The 21,811-nt window shown below is 39.8% G+C and overlaps 1 protein-coding gene across 3 annotated transcripts in view; it reads left to right on the forward strand.

Moving 5' to 3' along the window:
* STK32A (serine/threonine kinase 32A) overlaps positions 1 to 21,811 on the forward strand; it is a 124,227-nt gene that overhangs the window by 60,248 nt on the left and 42,168 nt on the right. For all 3 annotated transcript variants that reach the window (XM_036847643.1, XM_036847645.1, XM_036847644.1), the window contains exon 5: positions 10,276 to 10,449. In XM_036847643.1, the coding sequence (XP_036703538.1) occupies positions 10,276 to 10,449 (174 nt within the window). The remainder of the gene's footprint in view (positions 1 to 10,275; positions 10,450 to 21,811) is intronic.

The raw sequence follows: 21,811 nt of genomic DNA on the forward strand, positions 1-21,811 counted from the left end.
TAACAATATTTGAGTCTTTCAATTTATGAACATGGACTGTTTCTCCAGTTATTTAGATCTTTAATTTCCCTGAGCAGAGTTTTGTGATTTTTTTGTGTATGTCTTGCTCTTCTTTGCTAAATTTTAATATTCCTAAGCATTTTATTATTTTTGAACTTTTCTGAACACAATTGTATTCTTAATTTTATTTCCATTTTGTTCATTGCTTATATAGAAAAATACAGTTGGTTTCTGTATATTGATCTTGTATCCTGAAACCTTGCTACCTTGATTATTAGTTCTAATAGTATTTTGTAGTTCCCTTATGATTTTTCTATATGCAGAATCATGTTGTCTGTAATTAAAGGAAGTTTCATTTCTTCCTTTCCAATATGCCATTCTTCCTTCCTCCCTGCCTTCCTCTCTCCCTCCCTCCCTCCTTCCCTTTCTTTCTTTCACTGAAAAGAAGTGAGAGGAGGTATTCTTGCCTTGTTTCTGATCTTAGAGGAGGAAGTATTCAACCTTTGGGTTTTATTGCAGATACCCTTTATCAAATTGAGGAAGCTCCCTTCCATTTCAACTTTGTTAAGAGTTTTTATCACAGATGAGTGCTGCATTTTGTCAAATGCTTTTCCAGTGTCTACTGAGATGATCATAATGTTTTGTCCATTATTCTATTAATATGATGTATTATATTCATTGATTTTCAGATATTAATCCCACTTGGTCATGGTGTCTAACTTTTTAAATATGTTGATGGGTTTGGTTTGCTATTTCTTCTGACGACTAAACCTGAATTTCTACCATTAGTAAAAATGAGGATAAAGATATTACCGAGAGAATCAGCGGACATCACGCATGGCAGAGAATCTAACATGAGGAACACTAGAATCACAACTAACTGCTGAACAATCATCGACAGGAAGACACTGGAACTCACCAAAAAAGATACCCCACGTCCAAAAACAAAGGAGAAGCTGCAATGAGACGGTAGGAGGGGGCGCAATCACAATAAAATCAAATCCCATAACTGCTGGGTGGGTGACTCACAAACTGGAGAACAATTATACTACAGAAGTCCACCCACTGGAGTGAAGGTTCTGAGCCCCACGTCAGGCTTCCGAACCTGGGGGTCCGGCAACGGGAGGAGGAATTCCCAGAGAATCAGACTTTGAAGGCTAGTGGGATTTGATTGTAGGACTTCAACAAGACTGGGGAAAGCAGAGACTCCACTTTTGGAGGGCACACACTAAGTAGTGTGCGCATCAGGACCCAGGGGGAAGGAGCAGTGACCCCATAGGAGACTGAACCAGACCTACCTGCTAGTGTTGAAGGGTCTCCTGCAGAGGTGGGAGGCGGCTGTGGCTCACCATGGGGACAAGGACACTGGCAGCAGAAGTTCTGGGAAGTACTCCTTGGCGTGAGCCCTCCCAGAGTTCACCATTAGCCCCACCAAACAGCCTGTAGGCTTCAGTGCTGGGTCGCCTCAGGCCAAACAACCAACAGGGAGGGAATTCAGTCCCACCCATCAGCAGACAAGCATATTAAAGTTTTACTGAGCTCTGCCCACCAGAGCAACACCCGGCTCTACCCACCACCAGTCTCTCCCATCAGGAAGCTTGCACAAGCCTCTTAGGTAGCCTCATCCACCAGAGGGCAGAGAGCAGAAACAAGAAGAACTACAATCCTGCAGCCTGTGGAACGAAAACCACATTCACAGAAAGATAGATAACATGAAAGAGGACTATGTACCAGATGAAGGAACAAGATATAACCCCAGAAAAACAACTAAATGAAGTGGAGATAGGCAACCTTCTGGAAAAAGAATTCAGAATAATGATAGTGAGGATGATCTAGGACCTCAGAAAAAGAATGGAGGCAAAGATCGAGAAGATGCAAGAAATGTTTAACAAAGACCTAGAAGAATTAAAGAACAAACAAACAGAGATGAACAATACAATAACTGAAATGAAAAATACACTAGAAGGAATTAATAGCAGAATAACTGAGGCAGAAGAATGGATAAGTGACCTGGAAGTCAGAATGGTGGAATTCACTGCCACAGAACAGAATAAAGAAAAAAGAATGAAAAGAAATGAAGGCAGCCTAAGAGACCTCTGGGACAACATTAAATGCACAAACATTCGCATTATAGGGGTCCCAGAAGGAGAAGAGAGAGAGAGAGGACCTGAGAAAATATTTGAAGAGATTATAGTCAAAAACCTCCCTAACATGGGAAAGGAAATAGCCACCCAAGTCCAGGAAGTGCAGAGAGTCCAAGACAGGATAAACCCGAGGAGAAACATGCTGCACCACATAGTAATCAAATTGACAAAAATTAAAGACAAAGAAAAATTATTAAAAGCAACAAGGGAAAAATGACAAATGACATACAAGGGAATTCCCATACGGTTAACAGCTGATTTCTCAGCAGAAACACTACAAGCCAGAAGGGAGTGGCTTGATATACTTAAAGTGATGAAAGGGAAGAACCTACAACCAAGATTACTCTACCCGGCAAGGGTCTCATTCAGATTCAACAGAGAAATCAAAAGCTTTACAGACAAGCAAAAGCTAAGAGAATTCAGCACCACCAAACCAGCTCTACAACAAATGCTAAAGGAATTTCTCTAAGTGGGAAACACAAGAGAAGAAAAGGAACTATGAAAACAAACCCAAAACAATTAAGAAAATGGTAATAGGAACATACATATCAATAATTACCTTAAATGTGAATGGATTAAAAGCTCCAACCAAAGGACACAGGTTCACTGAATGGATACAAAAACAAGACCCATATATATGCTGTCTACAAGAGACCTACTTCAGACCTAGGGACACATGCAGACTGAAAATGAGTGTGAAAATGACTATACTACCCAAAGCAATCTACAGATTCAATGCAATCCCTATCAAATTACCAATGGCATTTTTTACAGAACTAGAACAAAAAATCTTAAAATTTCTATGGAGACACAAAAGACCCCAAATAGCTAAAGCAATATTGAGAAAGAAAAACGGAGCTGGAGGAATCAGACTCCCTGACTTCAGACTACACTACAAAGCTACAGTAATCAACACAATATGGTACTGGTGCAAAAACAGAAATACAGATCAATTGAACAGGATAGAAAGCCCAGAGATAAACCCATGCACCTATGGTCAACTAATCTATGACAAAGGAGGCAAGGATATACAATGGAGAAAAGACAGTCTCTTTAATAAGTGGTGTTGGGAAAACTGGACAGCTACATGTAAAAGAATGAAATTAGAACACTCCCTAACACCATACACAAAAATAAACTCAAACTGGATTGAAGACCTAAATGTAAGATCGGACACTATAAAACTCTTAGAGGAAAACATAGGCAGAACACCCTTTGACATAAATCACAGCAAGATCCTTTTTGATGCACCTCCTAGAGTAATGGAAATAAAACCAAAAATAAACAAATGGGACCTAATGAAACTTAAAAGATTTTGCACAGCAAAGGAAACTATTAGCAAGACAAAAAGACAACCCTCAGAATGTGAGAAAATATTTGCAAACGAATCAACAAAGGATTAATCTCCAAAATATACAAACAGCTCATGCAGTTCAATATTAAAAAAACAAACAACCCAATTAAAAAATGGGCAGAAGACCTAAATAAACATTTCTCCAAAGAAGACGTACAGATGGCCAAGAGGCACATGAAAAGCTGCTCAACATCACTAATTATTAGAGAAATGCAAATCAAAACTGCAATGAGGTATCACTTCACACTGGTTACAATGGGCATCATCAGAAAATCTACAAACAACAAATGCTGAAGTGGGTGTGGAGAACAGGGAACCCTCTTGCACAGCTGGTGGGAATGTAAATTGATACAGCCACTATGAAAAACAGTATGGAGGTTCCTTTAAAAACTAATAATAGAACTACCATACGACCCAGCAATCCCACTACTGGGCATATACCCAGAGAGAACCATAATTCAAAAAGACACATGCACCCCAATGTTCATTGCAGCACTATTTACAGTAGCCAAGACATGGAAACAACCTAAATGTCCATGGACAGACGAATGTGGTATATATATACAGTGGAATACTACTCAGCCATAAAAAGGAACGAAATTGGGTCATTTGTAGAGATGTGGTTGGACCTTGAGATTGTCATACAGAGTGAAGTAAGTCAGAAAGAGAAAAACAAATATCATATATTAACGCATATATGTGGAACCTAGAAAAACGGTACAGATGAACCAGTTTGCAAGACAGAAATAGAGACACAAATGTAGAGAACAAACACATGGACACCAAGGGGGGGAAAGCCGTGGGGGGTGGGGTTGGTGGGGGTTGTGGTGGTGGGATGAATTGGGAGATTGGGATTGACATGTATACACTAATATGTATAAAATAGATAACTAATACGAAACTGCTGTATAAAAAATAAATAAAATTTTTAGAAAAAGATATTCCTTACCTCACAGGTTTATAGTAACAATCAAATGCAATAATATACATAAAGTACCTAGCATGGTATCTGATACATAATAAGAGCTCAGTTAATGGTAATCATGTTGATTATACCACTGACAATAAATATATTCATAAAAGGGAACCCTCCCACACTGTTGGTAGGAATGTAAATTGGTGCAGCCACCATGGAAAACAGTATGGATGTTCCTTTAAAAACTAAAAATAGAGTTACCATATGATCCAGCAATCCCACTTGTGGGCATATATCCAAAAAAGACAAAAGCTCTAATCTGAAAAGATACATGCACCCCAATGTTCATAGTGGCACTATTTACAATAGCCAAGACATGGAAGCAACCTAAGTGTCCATCAACAGATGAACGGATATAGAAGTTGTGGTATATATATACATACACAATGAAATATTACTCAGCCATAAAAACAAATGAAATAATGCCATTTGCAGCAACATGGATGGACCTAGAGATTATCATACTGAATGAAGTAAGTCAGAGAAAGACAAATATAATATCACTTATATGTGGAATCTAAAAGAATAGCACAAATGAACTTATTTACAAAACAGAAACAGACTCACAGACATAGAAAACAAACTTATGGTCACCAAAGGGGAAGGGGGGGAGGGATAAATTGTGAGTACAGAATTAACAGATGCACCACTACCATATATAAAATAGATAAACAACAAGGATTTACTATACAGCACAGGGACCTATATTCAATATCTTATAATAAACTATAATGGAAAAGAATCAAAAACATATAGATATACATATGTATGTATAACTGAATCACTTTGCTGTACAACTGAAACTAACACAATATTGTAAATCAGCTATAAATCAATCAGTATCTTCATATAATTACCTCATATAAAATAATAGGAAACAATTGCATAAAACAAGTCAATCTGCTTAATGCCAGAGTTATATGACATTCATGGGTGGAAGAAGAAAGGTAATTATAATAGCTATCTTCCAAGTACTTCCATGTACTCTTTTAAGCACTTTATGTGTATTAACTACACTTGATCTTCCCAACAGCCCTATGAGGTATATACTACTATAGATGGGCATGCTGAGGGCTTATATAACTTGCTCCATCCAGTTTTAAAGATGTTAAAGGGCAGAGGTGGGATTTGAACACAAGCAGTCTGTCCCCAGGACCAAGTTCCTTACCACCATGCTATCAGCCATGCTTTGCGCTAATTACTTTACAAACATTATATCTAATTTGCTCTTTGCCACATGGTACATAAAATCATTTCCAATGTACAAATAGCCTCTCAGAGTTTCAGCTTCCTTTAAGGGACTTGCTCCAAATTCACATGTGATATTTAAACCCAGGCCTTCCTAAAGCCTATGCATTTTCCATTTGTATTTTCCTTAAATGTGTTTTTAAATGGATTCCATCTTTGATGAATCAATGTCTTTTTCTACAAAAGCTGAGAGCTTTTAAAAGCAATATCTAATAATATTTGTCCTGCATTTCCCATGCTTTGCTAGATGGAGACATCAGAACTGACAGACATCAGAAATGGTAAAGTCTGAATGAGGATTTGATACAATAGTTCTGGAATAAGCAGCAGGTTGCCCTAGTGTCATGGTTTTCAACCTTTTTTTTTATCTTCAACCCACAGGAAGAAATCTATTTTTCATCACAACCCAGTAGATATACTCACAGAGACACACATTATATTCACAAAAACAATGTTTGGCCTTATATGTTAATAGCATTTATTTTATTTTATTCAGTCTATTTTATTTCTTCCAAAAAAGTGCTTGTTAGGACCAACCAAACTGATTTCACAACCATTAGTGCATTATGAGCCACAATTTGAAAAACCCTCCATTGGAAAATACTTCAGATCTCTTCCAGTGCTCCAATTCAGATTTATTTCAAAGTGGCCTGCATGAGACGGCTTCAAGAAGGTGAATGACTGATTTGGTAGCCATGCTAATTCCTAAAAATAGAACCTAAGGAATGTATATCAGACCCACTCAAACCTGAGTTTGTTTTTTTTTTTTTAATTAATTATTTATTTATTTATTTATTTTTGGCTGTGTTGGGTCTTCGTTTCTGTGCGAGGGCTTTCTCTAGTTGCGGCAAGTGGGGGACACTCTTCATCGCGGTGCGCGGGCCTTTCACTATCACAGCCTCTCTTGTTGCGGAGCACAGGCTCCAGACGCGCAGGCCCAGTAATTGTGGCTCACAGGCCTAGTTGCTCGGCGGCATGTGGGATCTTCCCAGACCAGGGCTCGAACCCGTGTCCCCCGCATTGGCAGGCGGATTCTCAACCACTGCGCCACCAGGGAAGCCCCAAACCTGAGTTTTAATCTTGCTTTTCTCTTTCCTTTTTTTAGTTCCTTCATGAATTTGTTACTTTTTCTGCAACTGTTTGTAGAGTCTACATTTCAGGAAGCATACAGGGACCGAGGAGTGAAGGATGAGTAAAAGCAGGCATGCTTCCTGATGGCAGAGTGGGAATGAAAGCTGTTAATCCGAAAGCGTGCAGGAAAATATTTTCAAATTATGATAAGTTGAGCGAACAAGAATATGGCACTGTGTATAACAGGGAGACAAGGTTTGATATGGAGTGTGAGAAATGTCTCTGTGAGAAGTGTCCTTTGGGCTGAGACTGAAAGAGGAAGAGTCAATAACCAGTTAGTGGAGAGCATTGTGCGTGCAGGCAAGGTCACACCATATCACAGTCTTCTAAAGCTGGAGGGGGCATGAACTGCTAGCTGAGTAATGGAAGGAAAAGATCTTCAAAATAAGTCTGGAAAAGTAAACAGGGCCAGACCACACAGGGTCCTGCGGACCATGGAAAGAGGTGAAGGGGTTTTATGGGGCTGGATAACGTAAAACTCACATTGTAAAAAGATAACCATGGTGTGTAGAATGGATTGGAGAGGTTCAACATTACACAGAGAGAGCTGTGTATAGTCTATGGCAATATGATGGAGTAGGGTGGAGTAGGGTGGTGGTCCTTTGTTACTTATCTCCGCTCTTACTGAGCAGACTTTACAATGCATTTCACATTCAGTGGGACCAGATTTATTAATTTTGGAGCTGTCAACTAACAAATAAGCCATGATATAGCATTTTTAAAAAGTAATGGAAATGCATCATTGAGTCTGTGGGATAAATGGCCAAGGTATAGGGAAGCTCTTTCACTTTTAGGTTTTAAAAACTCAGGTTATGATATGAACCTTCATATCCTAGTTATTACCAAACTGTGTTGTGCCCACATATTTTACTGGATATAGTTCTGGAAATTAAAATCTTATCTTCTCTCCCTCTGAGAGTCTAGGATCTGTGACAGAGGGCTTCAGGTCTGATGTGCTGAGGGGGAAAAAGGATTTTGAACAGCCAACTGGCTCCATGATTAAATACATTTAAAATCATACTGGGCAAGGGAAGCGTGTTGCCTCTTGCCTGGGCTGCTTCTTCTCTGACTAATAATCCCCCGCATGGCCGGACCTTGTCATTAACTTGACACGACTGGCACCTTTATCAGTTTGTTCTTTGAATAAAAATCGCTGAGCCCAAGTCGCAATAAAAACGTTCGTTCACTTAGGGTGAATTTAATAATACCCTTGTCCCCCACTTCGAGTTAAATAGAGTAATGGGAGAGGAGTCCTCTTCTCTGTCACCGGGTTTGGGACCTCCGCCTGCCTCCAGTGGGGAGCTGAATGCAGCCAATCACTGCTCTCTATGCGAACCCAGTCTGCCTGGGTTGTATCCATGGGCATCGAGTTACGTTCATGTTAGCATTCTCTTCTCCCTTCTTTTGGTACCCAGCTCTCAACCACCTCATTTGCCAGCTATCCCGACAAGACACTGCTCACATCCCATGAGCCATCATCGTCTGTTATATTAGCTAAGGGCAGCCTAAGTGCAATAGATCCCGGGCAGGGTTACATATAACTAGCACATTATTACTTCCTGAAAGACCTGTAAAACACAATGGATATAACGCGTAGTGGTGCAGCTGGGAGGATTCTGAACCAAATAGCCCAGGTCCAGGCACCTATCCTGGTGCCCATTAAACCTATGGCAGAGATGCCCAGCCAGTCCTTGCAAGGAGGTGAAGAATAACACTTCCTAAAAGACAATACCGAGGATGCACTGCCCACGTTTTTACAAGCGCTTCTCGTGTTTCTGTCTAAATTCCCCCTAAGGGCTTAATTTCTGACATCTTCTGTGTGAATCAGTCCTCAGTGGTAAACAGCATTTTATTTACTGAACAAGTAAACACCGAGGACCTAGTCTTCATTAGAATGTTACTGCCTCAGATTAATGCTTCATTGAATTTCTCTTTTTTCTTTTGTTCGCAAGTCCTCTCCTCCTGTAGCACAATGATCACTCTAAACAAGAAAATGTACTCAGTACAGTTCGCCCATCATTGATATTCTATGTTTGTTTCCTAAGCAAAGAATTTGTCACTAGGAATTCGTTTGCATCCTGGGCACTGCTTTGCAGACTCTTAATTCTGTGATTCAAATAAAACTTTAAAATACGATCTCACTGACATGATGTCAAAAGAAAGATGTCAAAATAGTGCTGAAACAGAGAGCTTTTTGTGACTAGAAATCATGTCTGTGCTTTGAGGAAAACAAAACAAGTCATGGCAGTTGGAATGCATTTTTACGGAAGACTCTTTGCAAACAGCAGAGGCCAATTCTGCTGGCCTGTGTCTCCTTTCCTCTTCCCGTCCCTCCAGCCCATGCTCCTTCAAGTGTGAAGTCCCCGTCTGATCATACGTCCTGCTTAAACCTCTTCACCGTCTTTCCAACATGTACAGACTCGTGAACAAGCTCCTGTCATGGGATCTGCCCTCTATCTTTCTCTCCAGGCTCAAGCTTCCCCATAACACCTGTCGTTCCAACAAACCCAAACTATTTTCCTTTCCCCCCCCTCACACTGTGTTCTTTCCCATGTCTGTGCTTAATTCGTGCTGTTTTCATCTCTCAAATCTTACTTTTGGACCTGGAGACCCCGTCACCTCTACCATTTATTGGGTGTTTTACCTCGTGCAAATTACTTAAGCTTCACTGGGCCTCGATTTCCTCATTTGTAAAATGGGAGCATAAGAGCAGCATTGTGGGGTTAATGACACCACATCTGTGGAGTGCTTTAGAGTCTGCCCCAGAGATGTTGGCTTTATTTTGTAGTTATTATTATTGTCACCATCCTTCAAAATTTAACTCAGTTTTCTCCTCTGCTGAGAAGATTTCCCTTCCCTCCTTATCCCAAAGACTGAGTGAATTACTGCCCTGTACTGTGCACTTACTTCTTTATTGCCCTTTTTATATCTTTTTCTTATCATTTAATGTGGTTCATGATTTGTTATAATGTTGCTGGGCAATGAAGTTGTTAGTGTGGAAAAATAAGCATGAGGTGCTTCAAGGAGGGCTTGTAACTCATATTTTATGGACCTCCTGCAACAGTGTGTTCAGGATATGATCGTTAATAATAGGTGAATAAATGGGGTGTTCTTTATTTTCTGGGCTTTATAGCTTTGTAGACCTCCAGTTAATGGGTTCTTACTATATGCCAGGAGTAACGTTAAATATTATACTCATCATATTTAGTCTTTACTATGATCAAATGTGGAAGATCTTCTTATCATTCCCATTTTACACATGTGGAAACTGAGGGCCTGGAGTGAGTAATAGACCAGTATTCCCAAAGCCTGAACCCTTAGCTTAGGAAAGTTCTGCTCTGATCTGTAAGGTGCCCTTTGCCTCTGGGCCTCTTTAGTGTGTAAATGTATTTAACCCGTTTGCATTTCTAATTCCCCTCCAGGTACTCCTTCCAAGATGAGGAAGACATGTTCATGGTGGTGGACCTCCTGCTGGGCGGGGACCTGCGTTATCACCTGCAGCAGAATGTCCGCTTCCAGGAAGACACTGTGAAGCTCTTCATCTGTGAGCTGGCCATGGCCTTGGACTACCTGCGGAGCCAGCGCATCATTCACAGGTCAGTCAAGTCCAAGGGGACAGCCTTGGTCTGAATGCACAGGAGGGAATGCACAACCTGAAGCATTCAGCAGGTCCTTGTTGAACATGACATCTAATTCTTACAACATCCCTGGAGGTAGGTGTATTGTCCCCACTTTTCAGATTAAAAAAAAAAAAAAAAACTGAGCACATTGAGCTTAGTCTGCCCAAGGTCACAGTTAGTAAACAACAAGACCAGAATTAGTGAGTGTTGGTGCTGCTTATAACTAAGCCTAGACAAAGAGAAGAAAAGGTGACATATAGGAACTTAATAAATATTAAATGAATTAATCGAAAGAGAAATGGAGGAAGTGCATGAAGGGAAAGAAATAGAATGGGTAGTAAGAAAATTCTTTGGGGAGAAAATTTGAGTCCTAACATCTGCCTGTCATCTACCCTATTGTGAGGGCATGCTGCAGACAGAAGTCAGCAAAAGCAATGTATCTCCTTCACTTGGGGCATTTGTGTTAAAGACAAACAAAGAACACAAGTAGCTATAAATCCAAACAGACAACAGAGAGAAAAGGATAATACTTTATGTTTATATAGGAGTTCATAGTTTTTATGGCAATTTCCTATATAATATCTCACTTGATCTCTGTAATAAGTGATAAGTGAGCTGAGCAGGTATAGTTAGACCAGTATTAAATATGAGATTTTGTGGCTTGGAGGCATTGAAGTATCATCTAGGTTACTTATAAGAAGTTTGAACCTAATCACCATCAAAGCAGCTACTATTTACCTGGCTTTCTATATGGCAGATACTGCTAGGTACTTTCGTATATTATCCTGTTAAATTCTCAAAACTCAAAGAGGACTCCACATTTCATTACAGTATTCCCATTATACAGATGAAAAAAGTGTGGCTCAAAGATTTGCCAAGGAGAGACCCTGACAATTGGCATTGCCGGGATTCAAACCTATATTTCTCCGATCCTAAAGTCAGAGCTCTGTCTATTATACTACCTTGCATTAATTACACATATGAAATACATGCATTAATTAATTATACACTGTTAAATGAACAACCAATGTGTGACTCTGCCAATGTCATCTCTAATCCTTGAAGAATCTGCTGAGTTTTTAAGTTTAATTATGTCTCATTTACTGAAAATTTGTCTAGATAAAATTTTTGCCCACCACTAGTTGACATTTATCTAGAATTTATCAGGACTAGTACAGGGCCTGTGGTTGAAGATGTAGCATCATAATTTATAGATTCTCCGTGCAAGCACTGTGGACCAATCTTTTTTTTTTCTTTTTGGCCTTGGCACTTACATAATTATTATTTAATTTTCTATCTTTGGAAGGGCCCATTTGTATTGGAAACGTGCTCTTCAGGCAATGGATAAATGGAAAGCAGACCAGTTAATCATGTATGATCTCGGAAGTAAATTTACACACCTGGTGTTTTTGTCAGTAACTGGGAATCCTGTTGACAAGCGATCTTTCTCCCATACTGGCTTTCTGCTACCCCCCCGCCTAGTTCTTTCCGAGGAGAAACTTTCCATATTTGTAGGCTATAGAGTCCCTCTCAGGGTCTTCATGCTCACTCATCCTCCCCCAAATTGCCAACCCACAGTCTGTTTGGGGTGCTGACATTGCAGATCTCAGGCAGAAGCCAGGGACTGAAAAGCCAGCATCACCAGGGGCCACCTTGTAACTTTCTCCCTTCTCTCTGTTTGAATCTGAGTTCTGTGCCTTCTTTCTCTGAGCTTCATTTTCTCAGTTATCCCAAGTCAAGATGCTCTGAGCATTTTTGCCATGTGCTTAGAACCATGTTCCAAGAAGAATACAGGAGAAAAATGAAACAGAAAACTTGATACAATTTTCACCCCCAAGGAACACAACCATACCAAATAGCATTGTTTTCTGTCCTTGTCTCCCTCACTCTCTCTTGCTCCTATCATTGTTTTGCCACCTGAATAAGAAACCAAGGACTAAGTTTCTGCTCCTTGCCCTTTACACACTCACAATTACTACCTAGTGCCCGTCTTCAGAGGGCCTCTTTGTACTGAAATGTCTCCTCCACATGGCAGATGAATGGAAGGCAAACACCATGACATTATGAATGCTGGGTTAAAATGAGATAGCATCCTAGGACAGGAATAAAGACGCAGACGTAGAGAATGGACTTGAGGACACGGGGAGGGGAAAAGGGAAGCTGGGATGAAGTGAGAGAGTGGCATGGACATATACACACTACCAAATGTAGAATAGATAGCTAGTGGGAAGCAGCCGCATAGCACAGGGAGATCAGCTCGGTGCTTTGTGACCACCTAGAGGGGTGGGATAGGGAGGGTGGGAGGGAGATGCAAGAGGGAGGAGATATGGGGATATATGTATCGTATAGCTGATTCACTTTGTTATACAGCAGAAACTAACACACCATTGTAAAGCAATTATACTCCAATAAAGATGTTAAAAAAAAAACAAAAAACAATCCAGATGCATTTCTACTGCCCATATGTCCTACCTTGCCTCCCCATGCGTTATATTTTATAGGCAGTCGTAGCATTTTGTACCTCTCCTGAGGAGTTGTGATGTTTGGGGTATGTAATTACCTAATGTCTGTCTGCTGTGCTAAACTGTAAACTCCATGAGTTGGGGCCATGTGTGTTGTGCTTCTCACTGTGTAACCAGTGTGTGACAAAAATCTGAAGGAATGAACACTGCCCGAACCACACGGATGACAGATTGTTATCTGTAAAGCTGGGCTTTTAGTCAAAGACTAAATTAAACTAGAAGGCATGAAAGCCATAAATTTCAGAGCTACCTTGGTCTTCACATTCGGTAATCATATAATTTATCATCCAAACCAGAGTACTCCTGAGAATGAAAGGAGTTGTGTTAATAATTATGCTGGGACAACAGGCAAAACTCCTAAGTGTTTCGGAAAAATCAGAACATATATCAACCTCATTAGGGCTTTTCAAGACAGTCATGACCAAATAGGCATTTTAGTTGTGAGAGAGCTCTAATAACCAGGACTTTCTGCCTTCAGACTACTAGATATCAATGTGAAGTGATTTCCATTTGAAGTGGTATCAAATGGCTTAAAAGACATGTACATGGTGAAATAAGCAGTGTCCCTTTGTCTACGGCATTTAGGGGATAATAGTGGCGGCACTCTGAAGCCAGCTTCAGGGCTCCTGGGGCAGAGTTAAAAGCGTGAAGAGCAACATAGAAGAAGAGATAGAGGCTTCTGAGTACTGTAATTCTCTTTCTAAATCTCTTTCTTCAAAAGAATCTGAAGAATTCATGCTGTATTTGATGGAACCTATGATAACAAAACATCTTGCAGCTACTTAGAGGATTGGATTGTAAGACCCAACCTGAGTTCCAAGGTATTAAAATGTGAAAAAAAAAAAAAAAGGACAAAATACGGTAGATTTCCCAGGCAAGGAAAGATCATCTGCATACAAGTGCAGATATAAAATATGTGACTTCCTAATTTCAAAACAACATTTTGTCTCTGGACAGGGTAGAAGGTTCCAAATTATCTGTGGTGGTCAGCGAATATGTGTGGACCAGGAGAGGTAATAGGCTGCCCCGACTGAGGGCTTCCTGGGTACCAGATGCTCTGCTTAAGCACTTGTGAATTATTTCACTCAGTCCGCCCACAACTCCAAGAGGTTGATGGTGTGATCGTCCTCATTTTACAGCTGATGAAACTCCGGTTCAGAAAATAACTTGGCTAACGTGTAGGTGAGGCCACCTACACTTGCAGGAAATGCAGAGCTCTTAGCCACTCTCCACACCTACTGATGTTTAGCACTGTTGTTGCCCTGAGGAGGGTGTGGTACAGGGTGGGGCACGGCCACCTGCCTTCAGGTACCCGCTGTCTGGCTGCACAAGTGAAGAGGACGCAAATGGAGCCAACAGACAACAGAAGAGCCTAAAACTAGAAGCTAAATTGGATGAGAAAGACTGAAGTGCTTCAGTAGGGAAGATGCTCTGGGGTAACAAAACAAGTTTCTTCTGAGCTCAGAGGGCTTAAAAGCAGGAAGGAGAGTTTAGTCTGTGTAAGGGGAAATGTATTCTGAATGAAAGTATTTGTCTCCCTGTGGTAACACAGAATAGGCTCTGTCTTTAGTTTTTTTTGTTTGCATTGTTTTTCCTGCCAGCAATGGCCAGCTTAGTTATTTTTTTTAAATACCATAAATGCTATTTCTGCCTAAATTCCAAATGAGACATAAATGGGGTTTTGTTTTATTTTGTTTGTGGATTTTTTTTAATCCACAGACTTGACTTTTTGGAGTTTCCTAAATATGTAGAATATTTAGCTAATTTTTTTCACTTTTAGAATCTGTTTTCTCTATAGTTGTGAAAGACACAGGATTGCACAGTAATCATTAATTTCGAATTGTGCAATTAGACATATTTCTTATTGGTCAGGAAGTCAAACATTTTTCTATGAGTACAGCTTGAAAATCAGCTCTAGTTTCCAAATTATGCCCATTTCCTTGTTCAATATTCCACTTTACTTACATCAGTGAATGAAGATCTTAAGATATGGATACCGTGATTATTTGCTTTTATTTTTAAAAATAAGGAAAATTAAACTCATTACAATCCTTCCTATGGGATAGTACTCTGATTTGTTGATTGCCACAGTCTCTCCAGTGAATATAGTGATAGAAAGTAATTATTACAGTCTAATGACAAATTTGTATTCCTTCCCTTGTCAGATGTTAAAGACTCAATTACAGATTTAATCTAATGAGATGAATTGTTTGGGACAGTTAAATAGTAAGTCATCTTGGGTCAAAATACCATTTGAGTGGATGTATGTTTTTCCATCTTTCTAAGAATTCTCTCACTCTAATGAAGTTATAACTGACTGCTTTCTAAATTCCTACAGGAATAAGATAAAAATCTAATTAGGCCATTGGTATCAATGATGGCGGTGCAACAGTGTGAGCTGCAAAAGTTCATCTCCAACTGATTACAGATACGCTGAAGTAGGAATAAAAGAAAATTCATGATTGTCAAAAAAAGAATAGGATGCTATTTTTATTCATCACCTTTGTCTTCTCCATTATAATCATAGAAACCGTTAACTGACACCCAGTGCATCTCGGAGCCTCCAAAAAATACACAAAGGAATTAGTTTTCGCACATCCCCTCTTGAACTGAAGTAGCTGCTTGCCAGGTGTTTATATCATTCTTCTAGAAATCAGCATTTGGATGGTGAAGAAAAAAACTTAGGGATATGCTTCTCTCATAAATATTCATTCAAGAACTGTTTCTTGAGTATCTGTTTGCCAGACAACGTTCTCGGTGCTGACCTTCAATGCTGAAAGGACGGACAACTTCCCTGTCATCCAGAGTTGATAATATAGCGTGAAAGGGAGTCAAGTAAACAATTCAACACTGATACCAGAAAGGTGTTTAAATTCTGTGGCATTTACTATTAAGGAAATAAGCAGTTATGTGTGTATCCTGAGCCACCCATACACGTCACTCACTCTCAGTGCATCTTCACAGTGGTCTTGAACTTATTTCTAGTGGTAGCCCCTGGCTCACAATATTCTTTATAAGAAGTGGTCTCTCCCTCCTAAACTGAGGCCCTACTCCTCACTCCTGTTCTAATCTCTAATCTAATCTCTAGTCTAATCCAGAGCGGCTGCTAAATACATCAGTGACTGAACAAATGAATGAGGACAGAATATACACGTGCTCCTTGGGTGGACATGGAAGGTAATGGTTGTCAACTAGGTTGTCAACTTCTAGGTTGCTGTGGATAAAGTTGTCTTCAGCATCTTTTTAATTTATTCCCACTGTGTGTCTACAGTGTGTGGGGCTCCATGCTGCCTTTCCTCCATGCTGTGTTAGTTTTTATGCCGTGTAACAAAACCACCACAGATGTAGTGACTTAAAATAACACACATTGATTATCTCACAGTTTCTTTGGGCCAGGAGTCTGGGCACATCTTAGCTGGGTTCTCGGAAACGCTGTAATCAAGGTGTTGGCCAGAACTGGGTTCTCTTCTGGAGGCTGGACTGGGCAAGGGCCCACTTCCAAGTTCAGTAGGGATGTTGGCAGAATTCATTGCCTCATGGCTATAGGACTCTGTTTGTTTCCTCAAAGTCAGTTAGGAAACCAAGACTCCAGAATGAGTCTGCTAGCAAGACAGGGTATATATCATTGAATAAAACTATGTAACACAATTAGAAGAGCGACCTCCCATCACCCTTGCTGTATAATGTCAGTTAGAAGCAAATCATACAATCAGCCCACACTCAAGGGCTGAGGATGATACAAGACATGAACAGCAGGAGGTGGGGAACATGGGGGGGGCACCATAAAGTCTGTCCACCATACTTCCTCTAAACAAGTTTTCCTATGCCTGACTCTGACATCAGTATCCTCTATGACCGTAAACATAACCCTGAACATCCCTGTCAAGGAAGCAATGAGGTGGTTTGGCCAAATGAACAGGAATGGTTCTTTCGTACCTAAGAGTCTAGGGTGATTTCCCCTCAGCCCTGATAGGATGACGCTCTTCAAAGTATAACCTCTTTGACTTTCTGCTCTCTACCACGCACCCATTTCTCCCCAGCAAGGCCCCATGACTGAAATGAACTGTCCAAAGAGCATGTGACAGTGAGGTGGGATAATCAGCCTTTAACACATTTAATAACCTTTTTGCACTTCAGTTGTGAGCCAAAATTCTTTGTTTTAATGAAGGTCTACAGTTTGTTACAAGCAGAGATCTTCAAGGCTGAGATTTCGTCTTTTTGTCTGACTCACACACACTGAAGCATCTTGGAAATCACATTTTATTTTCCTGGGATGATCATTCATAGGGAAAAAATAAGATCTTTCTGCAGCTAATCATTTTAGTCAATGATCATTGAGTGACAGGTGAGCTTCTGATGAATGAACTTGTCAACACAGTGACACCCCAGGTTTCTGAAGCCTGTGGAAATGAGTCATCTGGAGAGATGCTTTTCTAATTCCTGGAGGTGTTTACTTCCCTCGGCTCACCATTTAAATTATACTACAAGTACCTATCTCATTTTCTTCATGGCTTAAGAAGAGCTGTCATTCATTGTGCATATACCAAGAACTAGGCACTGCGCTAACAAGCGTTTTGCACACACTGCCTACTCTGATAGTCAGCAATACTATGACAGGGTTAAGTGACTTGCCCAGTACCATACAGTTGGTATACTAAGGCCACATTCAAAAGTAGGATGAACTGATTCAAAGATCCTGCTGTTAATATAGGCTCTCTTAGTTTCATTCTTATGAACATAATAGACTTCTTCAAGATCAGATGAGCTATTTAGTGCTATTTACCCAATAGCAACAAACATTAGTTTAGATACACATTTTTAGTTGGTATGTGTTATGGGTTAAATTTTGTGCCCCCACCCCGCCCCAAAAGGTATGTTGAAGTCCTAATCCCCAGTAACTCAGAATGTGACCTTATTAGGAAATAGGGTCTTTACAGAGGTCATCAAGTAAAAATGAGTTCATGAGGGTGGGTCCTAATCCAATGTAACGGGGATTCTTATCAAAAGAGGGAATGTGGACATAGAGATAGATATAAACAGAAGGAAGATGATGTGAAGAGACACAGGGAGAACTCCGTGTGAAGATGAAGGATCGGAGTGATGTGTCTATAAGCCGAGGAAGGCTAAAGTTTGCCAGCAAACCAACACAAGCTAGGAAGAAGGAAGGAAGACCCCTCACCTACAGGTTTCAGAAGGAGGAGGGCCTTGATGACACCTTGATTTTAGACTTTTAGCCTCCAGAACCATGAAACAGTATATTTCTGTTTTTTTTAAGCCACCTAGTTTGAGGTACTTTGTTACAGCAGCCCTGGCAGATGAATACATTATGTTTTCATAGTTTTTTTAGGTGCTGAAATTTCAATCTTTGCTTCTCTAGCACGTACTACTCAGAGCAGCTTCTATTTCACTCCTGATATGCTGCTTCAAATATATTATGGGATGGAAGACCAGAACAAAACTTGTTAGAATTGTTTATAAAATTACAGTAACCCGAGAGAGAGTTCACTAAGTCAAATCCATTAGCTTTAGTATATGGTAAGCTATTTTATGTTGCCCAGAGACTGTCTCTGCTTACTTTCATATTTCAGATTTGGTGAGATATTTCAGATATCTCTGGCTTTTTCATAACGTTTCTCTAGTCCAAGGAGTTTTGTTTTGCACTTACGTATCTCTAAGGGAAGTGAAATCTTTTCCAATTTACCAAAGCAGCATGTCCAGGATGATAAAATTAAAAGTCTAAAAATACTTATAGATGATCCGATTACTTGTATTGTTCGTGCTTCACGTGATGCTGCCTTTCTTCCTCCCAGTGTATTAATAATATTTTCTGTTTATTGCATTGGGATAATAGGTTTTGGCTTCCGACTGCCATTTTCTGTGGAATGGTAGAGAAAATGCCCTTGCTTGTTGTTTTGGTATATCTTCTCTTCAGGAGCTCACCAGCCCTTGCGAATGTTTTCTCTTCCTAACTCCCATGGCAGAAGGGCCACTTGAGCCTCAAAAACAAAACGGCAGTGCAGTAATGAGGGTATTAGGTTGGTACGTTCTATTTAGCACCTGCTCCCAAGCTACCGAATAATGAATGAGCATGAATTACACATTGTGAAAACGGGAGACTCTGCCTGCTTTGTATTGTGCGTCAGGCAGTTCCGAAAGGAGCTTTGAAACTGTGCTTCTCACACGAGGGCACCCATTTGTGAAAACCCACGTGAACAAGGCAAAGAGCTGCTCATTTACAGGTTAACATTTAACTCGCCTGGTGCTGAGCTTTTAATAGTTTCTATAAGGTCAAGAGTTTCGTTAATGTGCAACCTGTAACTTAGTCCAAATTAAATTTTACTTTGCCTAGCCTACATTTTAGTACAAAGCTGAAGCTTCATTCTTTCAGGTTTAGTCATTTAACAGGTAGTATTGATGACTTATTTATGTGCCAGGCACACAGCTCTTGAATGGAGGTTTGTTGTTGGTTTTTAAAATTTATTTATTTATTTATTTATTTATTTATTTATTTATTTATTTTTGGCTGTGTTGGGTCTTCGTTTCTGTGCGAGGGCTTTCTCTAGTTGCGGCAAATGGGGCCCACTCTTCATCGCGGTGCGCGGGCCTCTCACTGTCGCGGCCTCTCTTGTTGCGGAGCACAGGCTCCAGACGCGCAGGCTCAGTAGTTGTGGCTCATGGGCCCAGCTGCTCCGCGGCATGTGGGATCTTCCCAGACCAGGGCTCGAACCCGTGTCCCCTGCATTAGCAGGCAGACTCTCAAGCACTGTGCTACCAGGGAAGCCCTGGAGGTTTTTTTTGATTCATCAACAACTTTGTTTATTCACATGTATATTTTTAAAATTTTTTATTGAAGTATAGTTGATTTACAATGTTGTGTTAATTTCAGGTATACAGCAAAGTGATTCAGTTTATATATATACATATATATGTGTATATGTGTGTGTGTATATATATATATATATCTAAATCTATTCTTTTTCAGATTCTTTTCCATTGTAGGTTATTACAAAATACTGAGTAAAGTTCCCTGTGATATACAGTAGGTCCTTCTTGGTTATCTATTTTATATATAGTAGTGTGTGTATGTTAATCCTAAACTCCTAATTTATCCCTCCCCCCCTCCCCTTTGGTAATCATAAGTTTGTTTTCTACATCTGTGACTCTATTGCTGTTTTGTAAATAAGTTCATGTGTATCATTTATTTAGATTCCACATATAAGCGATATCATATGATATTTGACTTTCTGTCTGACTTACTTCACTCAGTATGAAGAGTTTTTGAAGAATAAAAACATGGTTTCTGTCCCTTTAGAGCTTACAGTTTGGTTGAGGAGATGGGCAATGAATATAATACAGAAACATAAATAATGAACAAATACATAAATAACCATGTTAGTTACAGATTCTGTTGAGTGCTTTATGGGAGATAAACAAGGATCTAAGAAAAAGAGTACAGAATTGGGGGTGAGGGTCATTGCGCTCGAAGAAGCCTCGCCAGTAGGTGGCATTTGAGCCAAGCCTTGCAGGACAAGCAGCTCTAAGGTGGAAGTTTGTTAGGTGTCCTGGAGCAGAGCAGAGCAGAGGCCCCTGTGGTTGGAACATGTGAGAAAGGGGGAGAGTGGTTCAAGCAGTCACAGGAGAGGTGAGCCGAAGCCAGGTTGTCTTACCATGCTCTAACAAAGGCTCTAGTTCAACCTTATTTCTTATTTGTGCTTTAATGAAAATACAGAGCCAGTCAGGAAAGGGGACATATTTGAATTTGTAATCAGTTTGGAGATAAGGATAGAACATTCACAGTGGGTGGTAGGAAAATAAGGATGGAAATCATGGAGAATGGGATCCATTAGCTATTCTAGACACAGGGCAAGAAAGAGCCTGGAGATTATTAGTTCAACTCGCTCCCTCTGTAGGTAAGGGATTGGCGTACTTTTTCTGTAAAAGGCTAGATAGCAAATGTTTTAGGCTTTGTAGGCTATAGGGTCTGTCACAACTCATTGACTTTGCCATTGCAGAGTGAAGGCATCCAGATAATATGTAAGCAAATGAACATGACTGTGTTGCAATAAAACCTTATTACAGACACTGAAATCTGAATTTCACATGATTTTTTGTGTGTCATAAGATAGTATTCTTTTTTTATTTTTCAACTATTTAGAGATGTAGAATCCCTTCTTAGCTCATAGCCATACAAAAACAGATGATGTGCTATATTTGGCCCACGGGCCATAATTTGTCAACCCCGGTACAGATGTTAAAACTGTGGCCCAGAGAAGCAAGTGATATGCCCAAGGTCACAAGGCAAATCAGAGACAAGGCTAAGATAAGAAATCTTGTGTTCTAGCTATTAGGCTGGTACTTAAAAGAAAAAAAAATATAGTGTCTTCATTGATAAAAGTAATGAGAAGATATTATGTAATATCTTATAATAAGATTTTTATGTAATACTTTGGTTCAAATCGATACAGATGGCATGTTTATTTTAGAAATTTGTGGGGGAATATAGAAAAGTATTGCAGAAAATAAAAACCCAGTGGTAATCTAATGTGTTTTATTTATTTCTAGTCTTATTTGGTTGAGCATTAAATATATACTGATAATCTTTTATAGAATTATCACTATATGTATAGGAATATACAAATACATACATGTAGTCATATCCTTTGTAAACAGAATAATATGAAGATATTTTATATGCTCAAATCATGTAGTTGTCCACCATGATATTCATATGCCCATAGCAAGGATATTTGCAAGGTGTCCATCATAAGCAGTGACTGATGGCATTAGAATTATATGATGGCTCTTCCACTTACAAG

This window comes from Balaenoptera musculus, chromosome 3, assembly GCF_009873245.2.
Source record: "Balaenoptera musculus isolate JJ_BM4_2016_0621 chromosome 3, mBalMus1.pri.v3, whole genome shotgun sequence".
NCBI classification, from domain to species: domain Eukaryota; kingdom Metazoa; phylum Chordata; class Mammalia; order Artiodactyla; family Balaenopteridae; genus Balaenoptera; species Balaenoptera musculus.